This window comes from Andrographis paniculata, unplaced genomic scaffold (assembly GCF_009805555.1).
Source record: "Andrographis paniculata isolate CXL003 unplaced genomic scaffold, ASM980555v1 Contig30END, whole genome shotgun sequence".
NCBI classification, from domain to species: Eukaryota; Viridiplantae; Streptophyta; class Magnoliopsida; order Lamiales; family Acanthaceae; genus Andrographis; species Andrographis paniculata.
The window spans coordinates 1156055-1179048 of record NW_026137563.1 but is presented as its reverse complement, the minus strand read 5'-3'; the positions used below and the strand labels follow the sequence as shown (position 1 = coordinate 1179048).

Genomic DNA, 22994 nt, shown 5'->3' with positions numbered 1-22994 from the left:
TAAAAGAATGGATTAAGTATTTTTGTCTCATATCAATGTATTTATTTTGTTATTTTGAACTGTCTCCCATCAATATATCAAAATTTTAATTTAGTAAATATAATTCATGTACAAACAATAAAATATTTTAATTTTTCATTAAAAAATTATAATAATGTCACTCTTTAATTTAATACATAAAGTGTGAATTTTATACTTGTAAGGATATTTTTGTTCATACACTTTATCAAATTACTTCCGTGAAATATTGGTAAGGGGAAAAAAAGATCAAAAAAAAAAAAAAAAATGTACAAGTCAGAGGACAAAAAAGGTTATTTCAAACAATGAAAACAAACTTTGAACGGCAGTGTAAAATATAATTAAACAAAGACCAACTCCTAGTTAATTAATCCATCATAAAATAAATAAATAAAAATACAATAATGAAGTGTCGAGGAGTAGCACTTGGAGTTTGAATGCTCCGAGTCAAGGCGGCTGATAGCTACGTAATTTGTCTCCCACAATACTTTGATTTGTAGTATTTCGCAATTGCAATTTGCAATTTTTAATTTACATGCTTAGTTATATATATATATATATATGAATTAATAGTATTTATTTATGGGATTAGTAGTATTTCTTGTGGAAGATACTTCTGAGGCATATTAATTAATTAAGTTAATCGTATTATGTATTGCCTTCAACCTCGATCGAATCTCTTAATTTAAAGCGAAGTGAGGCAGTTAGATATGAGGGTAACGATTTTTTGGTTGTGCCTCGTAACTTCAGTTGCTCTCAACATTTTTCTAGTTACGCATCAGAATCGGAATCATAGGTGGAGCAGACGAGCTGCAGAAGAAGCGGAAGCTGTTGCTGCAATTAACTGCTCTGGCCATGGAAGAGCTTATTTAGATGGAGATGGATCAGGTCCTCCTGTCTGTGAGTGCAACCAGTGCTACGAAGGTCCTCGTTGCTCTTTCTTCAATTTCACAAATCACTGTGTTGCTGATGCAGATAGGTCGGTCTACTCTTATATCTGATCATATTAGTTTCGGTTTCACTCTCACTGCTTCAATCTTCATATATTGAATGATATATTATGTGTATGATGGATTGATGGTGATGGTGATTTGCAGTGGAGATCCGATGTATTTGGAGCCGTTCTGGATGAAAAATCAAAATGCAGAGAACAGTGCAGTTGTGATAGCAGGATGGCATAGAATGAGCTATGTTTTTCCAGATCATTCCTTCATTTCCCCTCAGCTCGACCTACACATTCGCCGCCTCCATTCCATCGCCAAAAACGCCGTCGTTCGCAACAAGCACATCGTCATCGGCACCGGATCAACTCAGCTCTTCTCCGCTGCAGTTTTCGCACTTTCCATCCGCGACAATCTCTCCTCCCCTGCACAGGTCGTCACCACCGCCCCTTACTATTCGGTAATCATCCTAATTCATTCCTCAATAGCTAAAACTCTCTCTGATTGCTGCTGAAGTATTAAACTGATGAGATTGACCTAGATTTTGAGGTGCGTACACACAGCTTTATCAGATGCAGACAGACTACTTCCAAACTGCTAGGTTCAAGTTCGGCGGCGAGGCGTCGTCGCTGAACAACGCCTCCGGCGATCTCATCGAGGTCGTGACTTCGCCGAACAATCCGGATGCGCAGTTGATGAACGGAGTTCTTACAGGACCTAATGTGAAGGTGGTGTACGATCGTGCCTACTATTGGCCTCACTACACCGCAATTCCAGCTCCGGCCGACGAAGATCTGATGCTCTTCACCATGTCCAAGGTCACAGGACACGCTGGAAGCCGCTTAGGGTAAACAAAATAAAATAATCGATCCATCACATCTTCATCTCTCCCAATTTTCCTCAAATAACAAACTGCACGGCAACTGTTCGTCAGGTGGGCTTTAGTGAGGGACAAGCAGGTCTCGGCGAATATGCAGCGTTACATCGAGATTGCAGAAATGGGAACCTCCAAGGAAACTCAGCTCAGAGCTCTGCAACTCATCAAAGCCATTCTCCGGCAAGGCGACGGAAAGCAAATCTTCCGGTTTGCCTACGAAACATTGAGCGATCGGTGGGAGAAACTTGGGAAGATCATATCGTCGTCGAAGCGTTTTAGCATCCAGGAAATTCCTCCGCGGTTCTGCAGGTTCTTCGAGCGAGTCAGGGGACCATCGCCGGCGTATGCGTGGGTGAAATGCGAGAGGGAAGAAGACAAAGACTGCTCAGCGGTCCTCCGGGCAGGAAACATCGTCGGCCGAGAAGGGAGCGTCTTCGGATCGGAAGATCGTTACGTACGTCTCAGCCTTCTGAAGAGCCAAGATGACTTCGATCTGTTGCTTCGTCGATTATCGATCCTTGTTTCTCAAGAACAAAGTGGTCGAGCAGATTCCATGTGACTCTCTCTCTCCGACAATCCTCCATTAAAGTGATTCCAATAAGGTGAAAAAATGTTCCTTGTTAATGTCAGTTAACAGGGATTAATGTTATAGTGCTTACTTATCATGTTGAAACACACTAGTTTGTTATTTTGAGCTGTGATTTAAATATTCTACTAAAAATATTGAATTGTAACAGTTATATATATGACCTAATATTAATATAAATAGGTGTTATTTAATATAAAATTAATTTTTTATATAATAATATAAAATAAAAATAAAAGATACTTGTTTGATTTAATATTTTTTTAAAAAACAAATTGATAAATAATAAAATCTTGGGGAAATTAACACGAACACACAGTATCTTGTGAATTTGTCCAGACATAGGCCCATTACATTGCATTAGGATTTGGATTAAATTGAGCTGGACAATCTGTGCCTGATCCACTAGATGACTTGAAAGCTGAACTCTAAAAGCCCATATCGGAGGCCCAATTAAGGCCCATTACATTATATCACATCAAGGTACTAAACAATTTGCTCAACAGATTGGAACTGGGCAATGATTGATTAAAATATTACATTTATAATTAGCAGAATTCTGATGACAATAATCACTTTAATTAAATAATATAATCACTATCTGATATTTTTGTTGTGTCATTTGATGCGTCTCCAAAGGAACTTCGACTTTCGACCGTCCAAATTTTGTCCTGTGGCTCTGAAATGACGTGGGCGGCTGGCAGGGAGCCACGTCGGCAATCCAACGGCCAATATTATTTTTTAACTGCGAATAAGTTCTTTGGTTATGGGTGTTACTGTCGAGGGTAAATTATTTACCTTAATTTATTTTATTTTAGTGAATAAAATAATATATTTAAGTGGGCCAGCCCAAACCGTCCATTGACTACTTTGCCCTTTGTTTATATTTTCTTCCACTAAAGTTGACAAATTTCTACATTAGAAAATTAGCAATGATGGCTCATCCTTGTTTCTATAGTTCTTTCTAGATTGTTCTCAAAGTTGGTACGTTTCTTTCTTGTATTACAATTTTATATATTCTTTGATAAATTTATTTAACTGATAAAATTATATGTGTGAAGCACTAAATATAAATTATAAACTAATATTGAAGCTGACTTTCATTACAAAGTCTAACCCCACTAAAGAGTTAAAGATAAACATTACAATTTTACAATCATGGATGACACACTGAAACAAATTAAATTTAGGGTTTAATTTTCGAAGAATAATAGTAAACATAATTTGAATTTTAATTTAAATATATATTTAAAAAAATTTAAAAAAAAAGAATCTTGACTGATTTAAATAAAGTAATTAATATCCCACTGGCTATCACCAAAGTAATAACGCACTTCCGCAAAAGTATAAGAAAATGTCAGAATAATAAAATTTAAAAAAATAAGTGTAATAATTTATTTCTTTTTTATTTTTTTTATTTCTAGTTATTTTTATTATTACAGACGAATAAAAAAAATTAGAAAATAAATAATCAGTGAAGGAATATTCGTAAGGGCAACTAAACCATGGTCATAATATAATAAGTCATCATACATAGTACATACATACATACATACATGCATGATGCACATGAGAAGTGGGCCCAAAATGGGCAAGTTGAATAATTAGATCTGCGGGAGATATAAATCTCGAGTCTGATTAAGCCACGTGTCCCATATCAACTCTTAACCTTTTGATTAAAGAGAAAAACAGTCTCTCTTACAATCAAATGCTTCACTCCCATTGGGCGAGAGCACCAAAAATATCTCGGCTTAGTGGTGCACCGCCCGCACCAGATCTTTACCTGCCCGCGAATCCTGACCGTTCATTCTCAACCACGGAATCATTTTACTCCCTCCGATCGATCCAAGTCGGACTGCCCGATGCCTTCGTAAATAATTTGGTCAAAATATTACTACTAATATGTTAAGACAGAGAAATTTTTTTGGTAGTAATTAAATGTTACTAAATTTTAAATTAAATGAAAATTTATTGATCTTGATTGCTTAGTTGTCATTCATAATTTTGTGGTAATTTAGAAATGTTAGGCATATGTTTTTTTTTTTTCTGATTTGGACACAAACTGGTTTTGCAATTATTATTATTATTATTATTATTATTATTATGAGGCTCATTTTATTAATAGGGAAAACTTTAGGCTTTAATTTTATTGTTGTCAATGGACCCCCACCCATCTCTTCTCTCAATTTCATTTTATTATATTAATTAATTATATATATATAATGAAAATGGTCTAAATAATTTTATTATATGTACATTACGTCTTCAAAATAATTATAAGAATGAAATGATTTTATTTATTTATTTATTTATTATTTTTATTATAAAAGGCAAGAAGACAAGGGTCGTGACCACTTGAGTGCTTTATAATAATTATTTATTGATCTCAATTAAACCTTTCAGCAACTTGGCCTTAAATATTTAACCATCTAATCAAATCTTTAACTTAATAAATACTGGTTCTGTTTTTTGCCCTGTATTTTATTTTTAAATAAATATTAATAATTATATATAATATTTCATATAAGAATTCTACATTATTTATATACATATGGTATCATTAATTATTCTAATAATATAGAAAAAATACAAATAAACTTACTAAAAAAGGTAATCACAAGCAATAAGTAATTATACTCCACCCACCCACCCACCCACCCCCTAATCCCACTACATATTGTTCTTGTTCTACAATTTATTAAATAAAACGTGATTATTCATCCGGAGTTCGGGACTAAACCACAAACTTAAGCATTTTTTTATTATTATATAATTTTAGAAAACTTTGAAATACTAATAAAAAGTAATACGATGTCTTATAGAAAAATAAATGTTTAATATAATAATCTTTTTCCAAAATTACAATTGATAAACATTGTCAACATTTCTAAAAATATGACTATAAAAAAAAATATGTACATTATCTATTAATTATTTTTTCTCGATCTATTGACATGTTTGAATTGGGAACTCGCAGTCGAACCTAATACCTCTTAGGTATCGATGATTTGAACCCATAATCTCACGGTCACAAATCCAATCCATACAACACCGGGCCATCATTTACCGGACAAGTAACTGTTACTTTGGTTTCATTGAAAAGAGCATCCCTACGCCACATACAATGTCACTTTCCTTTTATACTTCTTCTGTCTCACATACTATGTCTACGTTGCCGTTTCTGTCCGTCCCACATACAATGTCACTTTCTTTTTTTTGGAAAATGATTATACACTTTAATCTCATTTTAAACTTTTTAATTTTTTTTTAAAATTTTAATTAAATTAATTAGTTATCTTAATCTCAATTTATAATTATTTATATATCGAATAATTATTTTCACTAAAATATTCTTAATTATCTACTAATTATACTTGTCCTAAAATACCGTGTCTACAGTGTAGCAGACACGGTATGTGGGACGGAGGAAGTACAATATTTTATCAGAAAATAGAACTAAGTGACCTAAACAATTTTATAAACAAATTGAAATAAGCAAAGTCAAGAGATGAAAATTGATGCCAAACAACGCACAAACATACTTTCTCCTTCCCGTATATTTTGTTCAAGTTAATGTAGATCTATGAAATTACGTAAAATATAATGAGCAATAATTATTATATAAAAAAATTAAAATAACTAAATAGGTTAATTAAAATTTAAAAATTATAAATTATAAATTTTTAAATAAGATTAAAGTGTATAATTATATTTTAAAAATTATATTATGTGAGACTAATGAAAAAATAAATAAATCGAATATTTTATGTTTGACGAAAATAGTACTTTTATTAGTTATTTCATAATTTCAAGCATCAAACTTTATTCAAAATAATTTACATACATTTTAGAAATTTATAGTATAAAATACAAAATTTTATAGCTCAATTGAATAATTAAATGGTTCATTTTTTTTTTTATAAAATATAAAATAAATAAATAAAATATAATTAAATGGTTCATTTTTTTTTTATAAAATATAAAATAAATAAATAAAATATAGTTACTAGTATTTAAATTATAAAATACCAAAGAACATAGTATTATAAATATCTGACGCGCCAATAAATAAATGGTGTGTTTGTTTTGGGAATTTGGATTTTGAGTTGGGATTTGAATAGTAAAAATTTTGAATTTGAATAGTTGTACGAATGTGATATAAATAGGTGTTGATGTGATGTTTTGAATGTAAAATTGATTTTTAGTACTCCTTCCGTCCCATTGAAAGGTTACTATTTTCTATTTTCGTCCATCTTATAATTTCCTAATTTAGTAATTGTACTACCTACTTCACATAATAAATACCCTTTCAATTTACAATATATTACACAAATACCATTACTTTTATATTACACCATACTAATAGGGGTATTTTTGTCTTTTTTACTATAATCCAATATAATACTAATAGAGTATAATATAAAAAAAAATAAGTGTTTGATTTTATAATTTTGGAGAGAAAAATGGGATAGAATAGTGGAAATAAAATCCAATCCCCCAAACAAATACACCCAAAATATAAATTTAAAACTATAGTCATCTTAAGGATTTGTTTAAATAGAAATCTTTGGAGGTTTTTGAAAATTTAAAAATTTAAAAAAAATAAAAAATTATTATTTAATTTAATATTTTGTGAAAAAAAATATATTTTATGAGATATTTTTTAAAAAATAAATAGTGTCACATAAATAAAAGTATATTGTATAAACAGAACATCGATTCCAATTAAAAATTTACTGTTAAAAAAAATTAAAATTAAAGGACTAATCTCTGAAAGTTAAAAAATAATAACATTATAATAATGAGGGTTGGCGATAACGTGGACGGACACTAATTAGGCGATGGGCATGGCATGATGGCATGTCATGTGATGGATGGATGGATGGATGCTTACATGGCCAAGCGAGGCATGAGGAAAATATCATCGCCACGTATGCACGTGAGACATTCCAGTTAAAGATCTCCTCTTTCCTTCCCTTCTCTTCTCTTCTCTCTCTCTCTAGCGATTCTACCATTTCTCTCTCCAATCTCTCTCCACCCAATATCTTACCCCCCAAAATATTCTGCTACCAGCTGCTGAATTTCCGAGCAGAGGAATCCGTTTGCAGTAGGATTTTCAGAGGATTTTGAACTCCGGTATGCTCCTCTTTTCGGTCGGGGAAGGGTTTTGATGTGTTTTTATTTTATTTAATTTTGGAGAAGATATTTTTTGCGTTGGTTAGCTTGTGTGGTTGAAGATTTGTGAGTTTGTTTGATTTTTTTAGTAATTTTCTTAAGGTTAATGAAGTGATTTGTGTGTAGTATGAGTGATCGTTGTTGGATTATTTGAGAGAATGTTGAAACTCTGCTCATCTTGGAAGTAGAAGTTAATTGATTGAAATTTAGGTCAAGTGAAATTTACTGTGGAGAGTGATCTAGTTTTAGTTCTCGGAAATGAAAAAATTAGCCACAGGATGTGTTATGTGCTTGCGTGATTAATTATTTTGGGGATGATGATAGCTCTCGTTCTGGTTTAGTTTTTCATATAGTACAAGGAAATTCATTTGGCTTGAATAGTTATTTATTTATTTATTTTTTCTATGTTTACTAGCTGTGATTTCTAATTGAATGATTATGCTTTTAGATCTATTGATGCATTACAATTGGTACTGCGTTTGATTTCGCTCTCATATGTCTAATTCCGGTGTAAATGAATTTGATGTGTGCTTTATAGAGTTATAATTTCCGTGTTTTCTGCTGCGAGGGATATGTTCGCAAATCGGATCCTAGTGAGAGAAATTGCTAGGAAACTACTATTTCTCTTGGGGGAAACAGTGGAGTTTGGTCTTTCAGTTTTGTTTTTTTCTTTACCATTTTCCTTTTCCTTCTACCGACCAAACCACAAATATAACTTGCAAGAAGAACTTTTGTAGGTGAATTGTGGATTGGCACGTTTGATTTATGTTTATTCAAAATATTTTCTTATTGTTGTCTATGGAAGTTCTTCTTCTTCTTCTACTTATTTATTTGTTTTTCTTGAATTTGTACTTCTGATCTCATCCTGTGTCTTTTGTCTTTCAACTTTCTAGGCGATCGGTGTTGCTTGACTGAAGAGTTTTATTATTTGGTAATTTTATTATTTTGCAGGACACAGGCATACTATATACTCTCAGATTATTCTGTATGGAATCCTGGAAAGTATTCATGCTATAAACTAGTTTTAATATTTGACTAGAAGATTGGAGCCCGCATCAACTGTTCAAAATCTGAACGGTTCTATTTTTGGGGTTTCAAAAAAATGCTGAATTATAGTCTTTTGATCCTGGATTGGTGAAATTGATAGCTTTGCTGACAGTGACCATCTTGTTTCAAATTAAAAGTTTTATGGCAGCTTCAAATGAAAAGTGGATTGATAGTTTGCAGTTTTCCTCATTGTTTTGGCCGCCTCCGCAAGACACAGAACAAAGGAAGGTATGCTTTGGGACTGGTTGTGTTTAGGCCAAAAATTGTTCAATATAAGTTCGCATGATTTTGAATCACAGATTCTCATATATCTTTTGTATAATTGGGTTTTAACCAGTAGATTTTTCCCTAATTGCCAATTGTACTTTATATTTTTTTCAGTGTATCACTTTGTAGCTTTTCCTTAATATTTAGTCTACCCTTGTTCATTTTCTTAACTTCATAAACAAATGTAAATTACTGTAGGCTCAAATTACTGCTTATGTTGAGTACTTTGGCCAATTCACCTCAGAGCAATTTCCTGACGACATAGCAGAGGTAATTCTTTTTTTTTTTTTTTTTTTTTTTTTTTTTTTTTTTTTTCTGGACTGCTTTATATATGGAGATAAAGCAAGAAATAGCTTTTCTTCTCCTTTTATTATTATTATTATTATTATTATTATTATTATTATTATTATTATTATTATTATTTTTATTTTTATTTAATTTTAATTATTTTTGTCTTTCACTTTATAGAATACCTTTATTTTAATTTATTTTTTAAATGGCTTCTAAGAAAATATTCTAAGTCATGGTGCATACTGGTACTGCAGCTCATCCGAAGTCGATATCCATCGAAGGAGAGAAGACTTTTTGATGATGTTCTTGGTACGTTTATACCATGCTTGGATTGTTTCACATTGTTTGCAGAATACTTTGGGCTGCACTTATGACCTAGTACTTGCTTCACTTTTCAGCAACATTTGTTCTTCACCATCCAGAGCATGGCCATGCTGTTATTCTGCCAATTATTTCATGTATTATCGATGGCACATTTGAATATGATCGGAGTGATCCCCCATTTGCTTCTTTCATTTCTCTCGTTTGCCCCAACAGTGAGGTAGTAATACACTGTATCTACAATCTAAATTTTCTCCATGCATGTTATACAAAGCTACCATGTTTGGGCTCTTCATTTCTGTTGCTCGAAATGGGATAAGAATGCTTGAGCTACTTTTTGTTATGTTAAATGAAATCTGACGGTGGTAACCTTTTGCAATTACAGAATGAGTTTTCAGAGCAATGGGCCCTTGCGTGTGGGGAAATATTAAGAATTTTGACACATTACAACAGACCTATTTACAAGGTGGAATGTCAGGAAAGTGAAACAGATAGAAACAGCAGTGGAAGCCATGCTTCGACTTGTAAATCAACTGATGAAGAATCTTCATTGCCTCCCACGCAACCAGAGAGGAAACCATTTAGGCCATTGTCTCCATGGATAACCGATATATTGCTTGCTGCACCTCTTGGTATTAGAAGTGATTATTTTCGATGGTGAGTGAGACTGACATCACATGCTTAAAGTTGTGAAATGGCTAATTAAGCTTCAATTTTAGTTTTGTGCCTTGTGCTTTCAAGGTTTTGAATTTCATATAACTAATCATATTTCTTTAAAACATTTAGGTGTGGAGGTGTTATGGGAAAATATGCAGCCGGAGAACTCAAGCCACCTTCAACTGGTCAGTATAATTTTGTAGGATGATTATTATTTTGTTCTCCATTTAGTCCACTATATGCATGATCTTAATCTGCCCTTTTGGAATTTTCGAATTTCACTTCCAACTTCCCATGCTGAACTTCTAGTATTTTTTATTTTCACGTCTTACCTAATCTGGCATTCTGTATCTGTAGGACTGACTATCTGTCCTTATACACAACATGACTTAAATGATGTACTGACTCTTATAGTGCAATTTAAGAGTTTCCACTGCTAGGGATTTCACCTAATGTTGGTGGAAACCTATTATTAAGCTTGCTTCCTGATGGTAGTATGTTCCTTTAGTTTCATGTTAATTATAATTCTATATATTGAAAACTAAAACATCTTGTTAGCAAATTTACGAAACATTATTCTTTAGCAGTGAATTTTATTCAACTGATAGATCATGATAGACACACACACACATATATCTAATATTAATTACTTGATTGTCAGCATCTTCTGGAGGATCTGGAAAGCACCCCCAGCTTATGCCATCAACTCCACGATGGGCTGTTGCTAATGGGGCTGGAGTTATACTTAGTGTGTGTGATGAGGAAGTTACTCGTTATGAAACAGCTACCTTGACTGCAGCAGCTGTCCCTGCACTTCTACTTCCTCCGCCAACAACACCTATGGATGAGCATCTTGTGGCTGGTCTTCCAGCACTTGAACCCTATGCACGTCTGTTCCATAGGTTAGTTCCCAACAATCATTTATCAGAGGCTACAATAGATTCATCATTGTCTCATATATCATTTTCTGGCGCAGGTACTATGCAATTGCTAGTCCGAGTGCCACACAAAGGCTGCTTCTTGGATTACTTGAGGCTCCACCATCCTGGGCTCCAGATGCACTTGATGCTGCCGTGCAACTAGTGGAACTTCTTCGAGCAGCAGAAGACTATGCCACAGGAATGAGGGTAAATTTAGATCCCTTTATTTTCCCTTTCTTCTTCCTTTATTTTGTTGATGATATGAAAAACATATGAGTGCAATATTGAGTTATAAAGATGATTATACAAGGACTAAAAGTTAGACCTTCTCACCTTGTCATCATAAAATGGTTATGTTTGCTGTGATATTTATTAGTCTGCTCATGAAGAGTTGTTTTTGCTTAGCAGTATGTAAGTTCTGATGTTTGTTTCTTTGTTCAAGCTTCCAAGAAATTGGATGCACTTGCATTTCTTACGAGCAATTGGGATTGCAATGTCTATGCGAGCTGGAATTGCTGCAGATTCTGCAGCTGCTTTACTTTTTCGAATACTTTCTCAACCTGCTTTACTTTTTCCTCCACTAAGACATGTTGATGGTATTGAAGTTCAGCATGAACCTCTAGGTGGTTATATCTCATCTGAACGTAAGCAGGTATTTCATCTATCTCAATCTTTGAATCCTGTAGTTTCCATTAATGTTTTGCCCCATTTTCTATATTCATGTCTATATTTAATCCAATATTGCAACTTTCAGCAAAGAGAGTTGCCTGCAGCCGAAGCTACAGTAGAAGCAACTGCTCAAGGGATTGCTTCGATGCTTTGTGCACATGGGCCAGAAGTTGAATGGAGGATATGTACGATATGGGAAGCTGCATATGGTTTGATTCCTTTGAGCTCATCGGCTGTTGATCTTCCTGAGATTATAGTTGCAACTCCTTTGCAACCTCCTATACTATCATGGAACTTATACATTCCTCTTCTTAAAGTACTTGAGTATCTTCCTCGTGGAAGTCCATCTGAAACCTGTCTAATGAAGATATTTGTTGCTACTGTTGAAGCAATACTGCAGAGGACGTTTCCGCCTGAGTTTTCTAGAGAACAAATTAGAAAAACTAGATATATATTTGGTTCTGCATCGAAGAACCTTGCTGTTGCTGAGCTCCGTACTATGGTTCACTCCCTATTCTTAGACTCATGTGCTTCAGTAGAGCTTTCCTCTCGCCTTCTTTTTGTTGTTTTAACAGTCTGTGTTAGCCATGAAGCACAGCCCAATGGCAGCAAGCGACCCAAAGGTGAAATTTCTTATTCTGAAGAATCAGGTGAAGATACAAAACGACTCAATGGGAAGAATAGAGACATGGAGAGTAAACAGGGAAAGAAACAGGGTCCGGTAGCTGCATTTGATTCTTATGTTATTGCGGCTGTTTGTGCTTTATCCTGCGAACTTCAGCTCTTCCCTTTGATCTCAAAAGGATGTGAACAGTTAGATGCCAGAAGTCTTGGTGATTTAGCTAAGCCTGCAAAAGTAAATGGCCTATCCAGTGATTTTCGTAATGGTGTTGATTCAGCTGTTTACCATACTCGTCGGATGCTAACAATTCTAGAGGCACTTTTTTCTCTAAAACCATCTTCCATTGGCACATCATGGAGTTACAGTTCAAATGAAATAGTGGCTGCTGCTATGGTTGCAGCACATGTCTCTGATTTGTTCAGACGTTCAAAGGCTTGCATGCGAGCTCTTTCTGTTCTGATAAGATGCAAGTGGGACAACGAAATTCACTCTAGAGCATCATCGCTTTTCAATCTAATTGACATCCACAGTAAAGTTGTTGCGTCCATCGTTAACAAAGCAGAACCATTGGAGGCACACTTACTGCATGCACCACTACCGAAAGTAATTGCTTCTTGTTTTCATGGAAAAAAGCTCAACACATGTTCCAGTTGTCTCCACCTAGAATCAGGTCAGCCGTCTTCAATACCATGTGAAAAGTTGCCTATATCTGAAGCATTGGCCGGTTATAAGAATGCTGGTACCTGTGAGGTTGGAAGGTGTACAATGGGAAAAGGAATTGCAAGTTTTCCTACAGATGCTTCGGATTTAGCAAACTTTTTGACAATGGATAGGCATATAGGATTCAATTGCAGTGCTCAAGTTCTTCTCAAGTCAGTGCTTGTAGAAAAACAGGAGTTATGTTTCTCTGTTGTTTCATTGCTCTGGCACAAGTTGATGGTATCACCGGAAATCCAACCAACTGCTGAAAGCACATCTGCTCAACAAGGATGGAGACAGGTATGTGAAGATTCAACTAATAATAACTAATAGAGAAAAACCAACATGTAATAATATAGGGGAGTTGTTGTGCGGGCATAATATCAGGGTAAATTGTGAATTTAATTATTTTTACCTTCTACTTACCTCTAACATCTGAGTTTATCGATGTCATAGGTTAGAGGAACCAATTAGATATGCTGATGCCAGTACTTAAGTAGGGTAAAAGCTAGTTGTTTTTTAATAACCCAAGTGTCATTGCATTGGAGCCTAGCTTTCAAATGGGTGCTGATGGGTATTATACAAAGTAGTTTTTGAAAAGAATAGTTTTGGGAGTATGATCCTTTTACTGGATTGGACGACTGTGAGTCCAAATTATAGAAAAAAGAGAACATTCTTCAGTCAGAGAAGTATATGGAACTACAGAATGTTGAATTACTGCGTTAGACTGCTCTAGTTAAATTCTCTCTTTTCAAGAATGTGTCTCATGACTAAAAAATACATAGAAATTTTAAATTTGAGTTGTTGGGAAGTTGAGGTATGAGTAAGATATCTTCTACGAGGTCTTGGTTCCCTGTGGACAATTGTATACGGGTTGGGGGGGGGGTAGGATCTGTTGGGGTCTGATATATGGTTGATGTGCATGTAAATGCTTTTACATTGCATTTTTGAGATATTATAGAAGTTTTTGAAAACACTATCCTGTTGCTACATTGCTAATAACATGACGATTGATTTTTACAAAATGACAGGTGGTTGCTGCACTCTGCAATGTAGTATCAGCATCCCCAGCAAAAGCTGCTACAGCCGTTGTTCTTCAGGTCCAGATTTTGTTTTACTAGAACTCACATATTGAATCCTTTGAGAACTGAAATATGCTTTCAGATTGACATTCATCACCATATGTTCATGTAAAAGCAATCTTAATTTTATATCACTTGTCTAAACAACACATCTGAGTTCACATTTGCTTCAGTCCATACTAAATTGTTTGTTTAGTCACTTTCTTGGATGTATTTATTTGTCAGGCCGAGAGGGAATTGAAACCTTGGATTGCAAAGGATGATGATCTTGGCCAAAAGATGTGGAGGATCAACCAACGAATTGTGAAAGTGATTGTTGAGTTAATGAGAAACCATGAAGCTCCAGAGTCATTGGTAATTCTTGCTAGTGCCTCAGATGTCCTCCTCCGTGCCACAGATGGGATGCTTGTTGATGGAGAGGCCTGCACATTACCACAGTTGGAGGTAACGTTAACAAATACATCTTTTGTCCTATTAATTAATATTTCATTGTGCTTATTCCCACCCTACAAGGAATCCAATTGGATATCTATCCCAATCCCACCCCTAGTTTAATTCGTAAGGGGCTTTTCCCATTTAACTTTACCTTTCTTTGTGTTTGAAAGTTGAAGTGTAGATATCATTTCTTGTACTTCTGAGAATCTGTATTAGTTTCATTGTGTACCGTATATTCACTTGCTCGTCCCTTCAAAAAATTGAACAGTTGCTGGAGGTGACGGCCCGAGCAGTTCAACCAGTGCTTGAATGGGGAGAATCTGGCTTGGCAGTTGCAGATGGCCTTTCAAACCTGTTGAAGGTACAAAGCTGCTCCTAACATATTTGTGGTTTTTAGTCCAAATACTTACCTAAAGAAAACCAAAAATCTCTAGAATTTATACCCATTTTCAGATAAAAGATTTTGATAATATATTGTGCCAGCTTTTGGTGAAAGCTTCAGTAGTAACAAGTTTGCCATGGTTTATCACATGCAGTGTCGGCTTTCTGCAACAGTTCGATGTGTCTCTCACCCAAGTGCCCATGTCCGTGCACTCAGTACATCAGTTCTTCGTGCCATTCTACACGCGGGCGCAATCAAATCAAAGAGCAAACAAGTGAATATCAATGGAATCCACGAGTCCCGTTACAATTACATGAATGCAGGCATCACCAATTGGCAAGCTGATATCGAAAAGTGTTTGACCTGGGAAGCCCATAGCCGGCTCGCAACCAGCCTGCCCATTCAGTTTGTCGATGCTGCTGCCAAGGAATTAGGCTGTACTATAACCATCTGAAACACAGCTCCACAAAAAGGTACATATTTCCTATGATTATGCAAGGGCTGCCCGTTGGTTCGAAGGACACTAAACGTTCCACACTTTGGTTGCTACGACAATTCCCACCGAGCCGGAGCCAGTGGAAACATCATCATGATATGTAGATGGATCCAGGCTATACCCAAACCCACCCAGTGTCGACTACGGCCGGGTATTAATGCTTGTGCTTTTTCTTAAGATATGAATTTCTACTGACTTGACCAATATAGACTGGAGTTTTGGGCTGTGTGTCGATATGAACGGTTCCTCAGCATCAGTTAGACGTTTCCTAAGTATGTGTAATAAATTCAGTGTGTTTCTGTACCCAGATCTTCCTTCTTCATCACCTTAAATATTTGACTCTTATATATTTAATCAATTAATTCACTACAGAATGTAATGCATCTAAGAATTAACAAAATTTGGGAATTGCTTAATTGATTGTATCTAGTGTGTGACTTGTGGTGAAGCTTCTTCATACCTTTTCATCGGTATTCTCCGAAGATTCCGATGATCCTCCATGACTTCTCCTCTCCTTTCCTCCGGATTTCGTCGAGGCATTGCTGTACCAGATCATGCCGATAACAGCAACCACCATGCCGGCAACTACTTGCAAGTTGAGGCCCTCTTTACCAAAGAATATGAATCCGAGTACCAGCACGAGGATAGTCTTCATATGACCGAGTACTTGAAATGAGACGGCCGTGAATCTTCCAATGCAGATGAACTGGCTGAGATTCGTCCCCACGGCAATGGTACACGAAAGTATAATAAACACCTGCAGAATCAAGTGTAAAGGCAACATAAAAGATACAAAAAAGTCGCGACTTTTATAGCTGAATTGCTTACAACAGACGGCGTGTGAAACTCAAAGGCATTGATTCTCTTGTTTGTCAACCGGTAATCCAGAAAAGGCCCGATCAACAGCAGCGATGCAGCCTGGATTGGCGCCGTGTGCCCCAGAAGACTGAAGGATGTAAGGGAGTACTTTCTTTGAAGAAAATGAACATACTGCAAAAACAATGCCCACGAAAGGCAAATCGCAGTAGAAGATGATATGGTAAGAGATTTCGATTCTGGTAAGTTAAAAACACAACAGTCATTACAGCCTAAGATCGATTTCCATTACAGTTACAAGACTTACATACTGTTGCAGAGAAGTACTCGAGACTGCTATTAGCGCCGCAACAAATCCCTTGGCATTAACACTCACATCAGTGATTGTGCAGACGCCAACGCCGAGGAGTACAACTAAGATGCTAAGCTTAGTATCCCTCGAATACCGGATATTGTCAAAAACAACTTCCAACAAGCAGGACATGGGAATCATAGTAAGTTTCGCAATCTGATAGTCATAAGTAAGCATCACATTTAGTAATGTAATGGTAGAATCTGTTTGTTCTTTTCTTGATTACATCGACAGATAGATACATAAGATAGATACCTGGTAGAATCCCACAGAATTCCACATCAAGCTTACATTCATCCCCACAATGGAGAAGTTTGCGAATAATACAAACTTCAGAATTTCCGGCAATGGCAAGTGAGAAGGATGAATGTAGCCTAGACGCCTCAGAACAGCCGTCGTCAATGTGGTTGTTGCAAAATGCATTCCAGTGAGTGTAGTAGCTGCAAATGTTGTACTAAATTAATGTCGTAAGTAGAAATTCTGGACAATCAATCACGGCACAACATGAAATGGATCCCAAGAGTTCATCAAGGCTAGCAAATTCACACCAAAATTTTCAAACAGCTCTGTATAATAAGACTAATGCATAAATCACTCGCAACCAACTCATAGTTCGCATTAAAATTACCAAAGCTGAAGCCATAGGTAGCCATTAACGATTTATTCACAATAATGATCCCGACTGAAGTGATCACGTTGAACAGCCACGCAGCCGCGTCAACGGCAGTCTTCTTTTCGGCTTTGCTTGCCTGTGGCATTTTCGATTTCTTCTTGTTATCGATATTACAGTCCTTGGGGTAAAATTACCCTCACAGGACCATAAACTTGCAATCAAACCACCACATTCAATACAACTTTTCCTGCACAAGCACCACATATATGACGATATATTGTATATAACAGAAGATCAAAGCATAGAACCTGCAAATTATACACTATATTCAATTCAATCCTGCAACCTAAAATTACAGAGCTCAGTTACTAAAACAAACTTCAAGCAAAATCGAAGATTATCATGTCTGAAGCACAGTTCCAAGTTCCAACACCCACCAATTCGATCTTCATTATCGGATCTAGAATGTCGAAACCCCCAATTCGACAATTCTGCATCAAAATTAAGCACAGAAAACGCACCTGCTCTCGAGGTTATAACGGAATGGAAGGTGCTCTTGGCGTGAATTCCAATTCTGCAGCTCGAGTAATAGACGGATGCGTCTGCTGATGCAATACGTACGTTCTAAACACGTACGTATACGGAACCGAGCTGTACGAATACGACATGTGATGTGAATGAGGTAGCGCCATTAATTAGGGTTTGGCCCCAAACTCAAATCCCTATGGAATAATAATGCCTTCTCCAATCTTCAAAACAGAACCAAAAAACTAAAATAAAATAAAATAAAATAAAAAAACAGAAGAAGAAGAAGAAGAAGAATGAAGCCACTGCGGAATAATCCATCCATGGAGTAATCAAGATCTCATTTTTACTACAACATATCCCAAATTGGATTTAATTCAAGTCAACAGTATACATTAAACAAAGAACCCTGTTTGTTTATTACACACAAGAGAGAGAATCAAATCAAATAAAATTAAATTAAACATTTGCATAATCGTGGGGATGATAGCAAGTAAAAAGCTCAGGCAGAAACCACTTCTTCCTCATAGGACTGCACCCAATGTCCCGACAAATCTCATCGTTGCAATATATCTGCAGCATCACCCCCACACACGACCTCTTGTAGCTCCCCCCGCTGTACCGCCGGGCGTTCTCCTCCCACTTCCGCCCCTCCTCCTCCATCGCCGCCACCGCCGGCAGCCGGAACTTCCCCGCCAGAAAATGGGCCACCCATTTCACTCTCATCTCGAAGGTAAATATCGTCGCCGGGCTCTCAGAGTACCCCATTATTGCCAGCTGCGGAATTCGGGGATGAATGCACTCTCTGTAGAAGGGAGACGACGATCCCATTATGCATTTCTTGAAGTGGACTGACGTGAACATGTTGGCAATCTTCTCGTCGCTCTTGTACCCCGTGGCCAGGATGACGACGTCGGCGGACACCGGAGGCTTCCCGTCGGCGAGAACCAGGGAGTCGCCGGAGAGCGCCGAGACGCGAGATTTTCTCAGGAGGAGACTTCCCTCTTGGACCTTGCGGTAGAATTGGTCGGGCATGACCATGAATCTGCAGGAATAGATCTGCTCGAGGAAGGAGTGGGTGGGGACGATGTCGTATTTTTTGAGCGGGTAGATCCACCGGAGATACCATTCCGCCATTTTTGAGAAGATCCATCGCTGCGAATTCAATGGAAGACACTGTTAATAATAATAATAATTGTTTGAATATTATATGCTAACAATAATAATTGGGTAAGGTAAGTTACCAAAGGTGAAAGAATAAATACGAGAAAGCAAAGGAGGAGGCCCTGGGTAGGTTTGTGGACCATAAATTCTGAGAATCTGTTGAAGTGTCTGAAGCTGAATCTCACCAAATTTTCAGGGCCCGACCAGTGTGCTCTCCTCAGGACTAATGTACATGGATTCTTCACTCCTACATTATTATTTATAATGTGATGATATCTATCGAATTAACGATGAGGTTCTTAATTTTAATTTTGTGGTTCATGTGTTTATATATATACTACCGTTGAGTTGGGCGAGTTCGACTGCGATGTCAAGTGCCGATTTCTGGAACCCAACGATGGCTACTCGTTTATTTTCGACGAGTTTTCGAGCTTCAATTCTGTCCATGGCAGCATAGTCCATGGAGTGGATTACAACTCCATTGAATTTCAACATCTCTTCACTAACTTGGCCTTCTCCTCTCCAAAATTCGGGCATGTAAGGAAGATCGCTAAATCTTCCAATGCATAGAAGCACAAAGTCTACCTTATACACCTGAAATGAAATTTAATTAATTAATTATACTAGTTTAAGAATAGTTAAACCATTACATAAAAAGATAAATATTTAGAAATAAATAATTATATACAATAATGATTTGAATAGAAAATAAAGATATAATAGTATTAATTATTTTTATATTAAGAAAACTTGATAAGTTAGAAAACAAAAAAATTGAGTGCATGAAGGCACGTGGACGTACAAATACAATTACGATGGTTTGTGACTTTATACTAAAAATATCGTAATATTTTATTAAAAATTTCAAGCTACATATCATGATCGTATAAAAAAAAAAAATTCGATATTTTTTGATATATTTTTTTTTTTTTATTCGATAATTTAGTATTTTTTTTCACTTCTAAGTTCAATACCTTAGGTGGATTCAATGGATGGAGAGCATCCTCGACGACGACGTTCCATTTCCCTTTCGGTGAAAAGGCTGCGCCGGTGCCACCCCATAGGTACCAATTCGATCTCATGTCGAGATCGTCGTCGGACATGTAATCTATGGCAAGAACCCTAGAGTTGAATTTGATGAAGGGGATGAGATCGAAATGGAGGGCATAGGACTTGAGATAGTCTAGAACTTGGTTATGGTCCGGGAACGTCTCCTCGACAGAGCTCGGCCACGGGAAATCGGAAAATTGGAAATACCCTTTTGGGTTTTGGAGCTTAGTTGATTCGATGGTGCACGACCATACGCCGCCGACGTCATTCCTGGCCTCGAAAACCACCGGTTCGAACCCTTTTTCGATGACGTGTTTGCATGCAAGGAGGCCGCTTATGCCGGCGCCGATGATCGCTATCTTTTCCGGCCTCCATGCTCTACGACTCGTGGAATTATTCATGGAATTTATTTATTTATTTATTTTTAGAAAAAAAAATAATAAATTTTATTTCATATATGCATGGAAACATGCACATATTGTGAAGATATATATATAAGTGCTGGCTAATTAATTTAAGTAGTATTATTAGGTGCATTTACATTAACACAGGAGAGCAGCCACTTGAACAAGTTTATATATTATATTGTACTGAGTCTGACTGTACTATTCGACAAGAAGACACCTTAGAATAATTAAATAAATAAATACTCCACTAGTATCTCCTTTCCAGATAATGTCTGCTACACCGTAGATACGGTATTTTAGGAGATAATTAAAAATATATTAGTAAAAATAATTATAAATTAAAATTAAGATAATTAATTAATTTAATTAAAATTTAAAAAAATAAAAATGAGATTAAAGTGTGTAATCATTTTCAAAAAAAAGGAAAATGACATAGTATATGGGACGAAAAGAAACGGCAACGTGGACATGGTATCCGGACGGAGGAATAATATCTCGGAAATGATCACGTTGAGGTGCATTTAACTCATTTCAAAAGTCAAACGCGATAGATTTATTGGATTGGTTGTTGATAGTTGGGAAGATGAATTGGATTTTGGTGGGTCCCATTTCTACTACTTAATTAATTAATTATTTAAGTGTGTCAATGTGTGTGTATTGATTTTGTAGTGACTAAGTCAACCCCTTGAAGGAAGTCAAGTCCTATCTTTTCACCAGGTAGATAAGATAAGCATTTTGTCAATTCAACTGTAAATCAACTTATTACAACAACAACTTTTAACATATATAAAGATTTTCTAAATGAGTCAAGAGTTAATTATTTTGAGTTTGAGAATAATAGCAAATGAAATAGAATTTTAATTAATGTATCTTAATTAGTATAATATTTTGGATGAAGAATTGATTTTCTTGTATATATAATATTTTAAATAAAAAAAAAAAATTGATTTAAGATACTTTAATTGTTTGGAAGAAGAAAAAAAAGAAAAAAACAATCAAACAAATAAATATCTAATTTGGAAAGTGGGTGGCACTGAACAATATTGGAATATTTCTGCGCACGTAGGTAGGGACGAGTTGGTGTCCAAGTATTAAATACAATGCCGCCGTATCAATGTTCAAAATATTATTTATTAAATCATAGTAATAATGCATTCTTGTATTTCATTTATTTTTTTTTATTTTTATAACATGGGAACCGCACTCGTTATCCGAAAGTGCGCACAAGTTCAACCTCTACACTACTAAGTCATCTCTTAGGGAATTTGTATTTCATTTATTTATTTTTAAATAAGATGATCTAATATTAGAAAAAGATACCGTGACACCAAACAATACAAGGCAAGCGTTAGTTTGGTTTTTGTTAATTTTGTTTACAATTTTCCATTCATCATATTTTTTATCTATTTTTTTAGTTTTTACATAATCGCTTGTTAAAGATATTAAATGACTATTTTACCTAAAAATTTAAAAATTTAGAGTATATGTATTATTTATTTATTTATATACGAGAAGACCAATTAATACGTCCCCTCACGTAAAATATGGACATAAATTACCTATGAATTTTATACGTGGACGACAATGAATGAGAACAGTCCCGTGGGACTTGAATACAAATTTTTTTTATTCTAATACTTTGTTAAATGATCATCGTACTTAAAAATTTAAATTTAAAAGAATATAATGATTTATTCATGTACATACAAGATAGCTAACCAACATCGCTTTTGGTCGATTAACGTAAACATATTTGTACTAAAAGGAATGATCTAACAGTGTGAAAGATATATTCGTGATCATAAAATCAATCTTATATGTCACAAATCATTCATTAGTAAGTTACCTTATTGATATTCATGCCATAAAAATAAATAAAGTATCAAAGGTCAAAGATTGAATAAAATTTAACATATGTAAATTAACAATTTAATGAAGTCACTAAGTGAGAGAACGCCACCCACGAGCTATTATACATTTATGTTATATATATAATATTTATATATGGAACTTATTTGAATTTTATAAATTAAAATGACATGGCTTGGTAGAACTTATAGTTCTAAAGTAATGAGTTTAAATTTTTTTAAAAAATTTGGCTTAAATTTTAGAATTATATTATTAGACAAAATTAATATTTAATACTATTTTTGCATCTAAAAATCCTACAAAAAAAATTATTTTATTTAATTATTTATATTTTGTTATATGTAAAACATATTATTTATATATTTAAGAATTTTTTATTGTTATTCCAAGCTTCGATTTCTTCGAAAGTCAGGATCAACCTTGATATTAATTATTTAAAATAAATTTTAAAAAGTGATATACATTAAACATTCTTTTTAAAGGAATAAAAATAACATAAATTGGAGTGAATTGAAATATTAGAGTAAAATTTAAAGTATAATAGACAAATTATTTGAAGATTTAAAAATTTATTTAATTATTATTTTAATATAATATTTTGTATAAAAAAAATATTTTTATTAAAAAAGATATCTAGTTAAATAGTGATTATCTTTTATTTGTAATAAGAACAAATGCAACATAATATATAATATATGAAAAAAAATAATTAG

General features: G+C 34.9%; 4 protein-coding genes across 7 annotated transcripts; 2 read left to right on the top strand and 2 right to left on the bottom strand.

The window, feature by feature from the left end:
* The first annotated feature begins 618 nt into the window (after positions 1–618).
* Positions 619–2598, top strand: LOC127246730 (tryptophan aminotransferase-related protein 4-like). The gene is made up of 4 exons (XM_051268257.1): positions 619–997; positions 1116–1419; positions 1523–1806; positions 1894–2598. Exons 1-4 carry the CDS (start codon positions 729–731, stop codon positions 2393–2395), a joined length of 1359 nt encoding a protein of 452 aa, XP_051124214.1. The 5' UTR covers positions 619–728; the 3' UTR covers positions 2396–2598.
* Positions 2599–7394: 4796 nt separating this feature from the next.
* On the top strand, positions 7395–15851 carry LOC127247003 (protein GIGANTEA). Of its 3 annotated transcripts, XM_051268698.1 has the most exons (16): positions 7395–7558; positions 8491–8528; positions 8782–8872; positions 9110–9181; positions 9457–9511; positions 9601–9743; positions 9909–10180; positions 10310–10365; positions 10842–11082; positions 11157–11307; positions 11543–11752; positions 11855–13390; positions 14122–14190; positions 14398–14616; positions 14876–14968; positions 15144–15851. In XM_051268698.1, exons 3-16 carry the CDS (start codon positions 8786–8788, stop codon positions 15441–15443), a joined length of 3504 nt encoding a protein of 1167 aa, XP_051124655.1. In that variant the 5' UTR covers positions 7395–7558; positions 8491–8528; positions 8782–8785; the 3' UTR covers positions 15444–15851. The 3 variants fall into 3 exon arrangements, with proteins under 3 accessions (XP_051124655.1, XP_051124656.1, XP_051124654.1); XM_051268699.1 differs by lacking the exon at positions 8491–8528; XM_051268697.1 differs by lacking the exon at positions 8491–8528 and having other exon boundaries at positions 8549–8872.
* LOC127247006 (UDP-rhamnose/UDP-galactose transporter 6-like) lies at positions 15395–17920 on the bottom strand. 2 transcript variants are annotated; one of them, XM_051268701.1, is made up of 6 exons: positions 17788–17920; positions 17282–17513; positions 16909–17093; positions 16609–16809; positions 16314–16475; positions 15395–16242 (listed from the first exon to the last, which is right to left on the bottom strand). In XM_051268701.1, the coding sequence occupies exons 2-6, from the start codon at positions 17409–17411 to the stop codon at positions 15940–15942; spliced, it is 981 nt and encodes a 326-aa protein (XP_051124658.1). In that variant the 5' UTR covers positions 17412–17513; positions 17788–17920; the 3' UTR covers positions 15395–15939. The 2 variants fall into 2 exon arrangements, with proteins under 2 accessions (XP_051124658.1, XP_051124659.1); XM_051268702.1 differs by having other exon boundaries at positions 17704–17816.
* Positions 17921–18122: 202 nt separating this feature from the next.
* On the bottom strand, positions 18123–20526 carry LOC127247005 (probable flavin-containing monooxygenase 1). Its single transcript, XM_051268700.1, has 4 exons — positions 19930–20526; positions 19297–19549; positions 19036–19202; positions 18123–18946 (listed from the first exon to the last, which is right to left on the bottom strand). The coding sequence occupies exons 1-4, from the start codon at positions 20404–20406 to the stop codon at positions 18251–18253; spliced, it is 1593 nt and encodes a 530-aa protein (XP_051124657.1). The 5' UTR covers positions 20407–20526; the 3' UTR covers positions 18123–18250.
* Positions 20527–22994: the final 2468 nt, after the last annotated feature.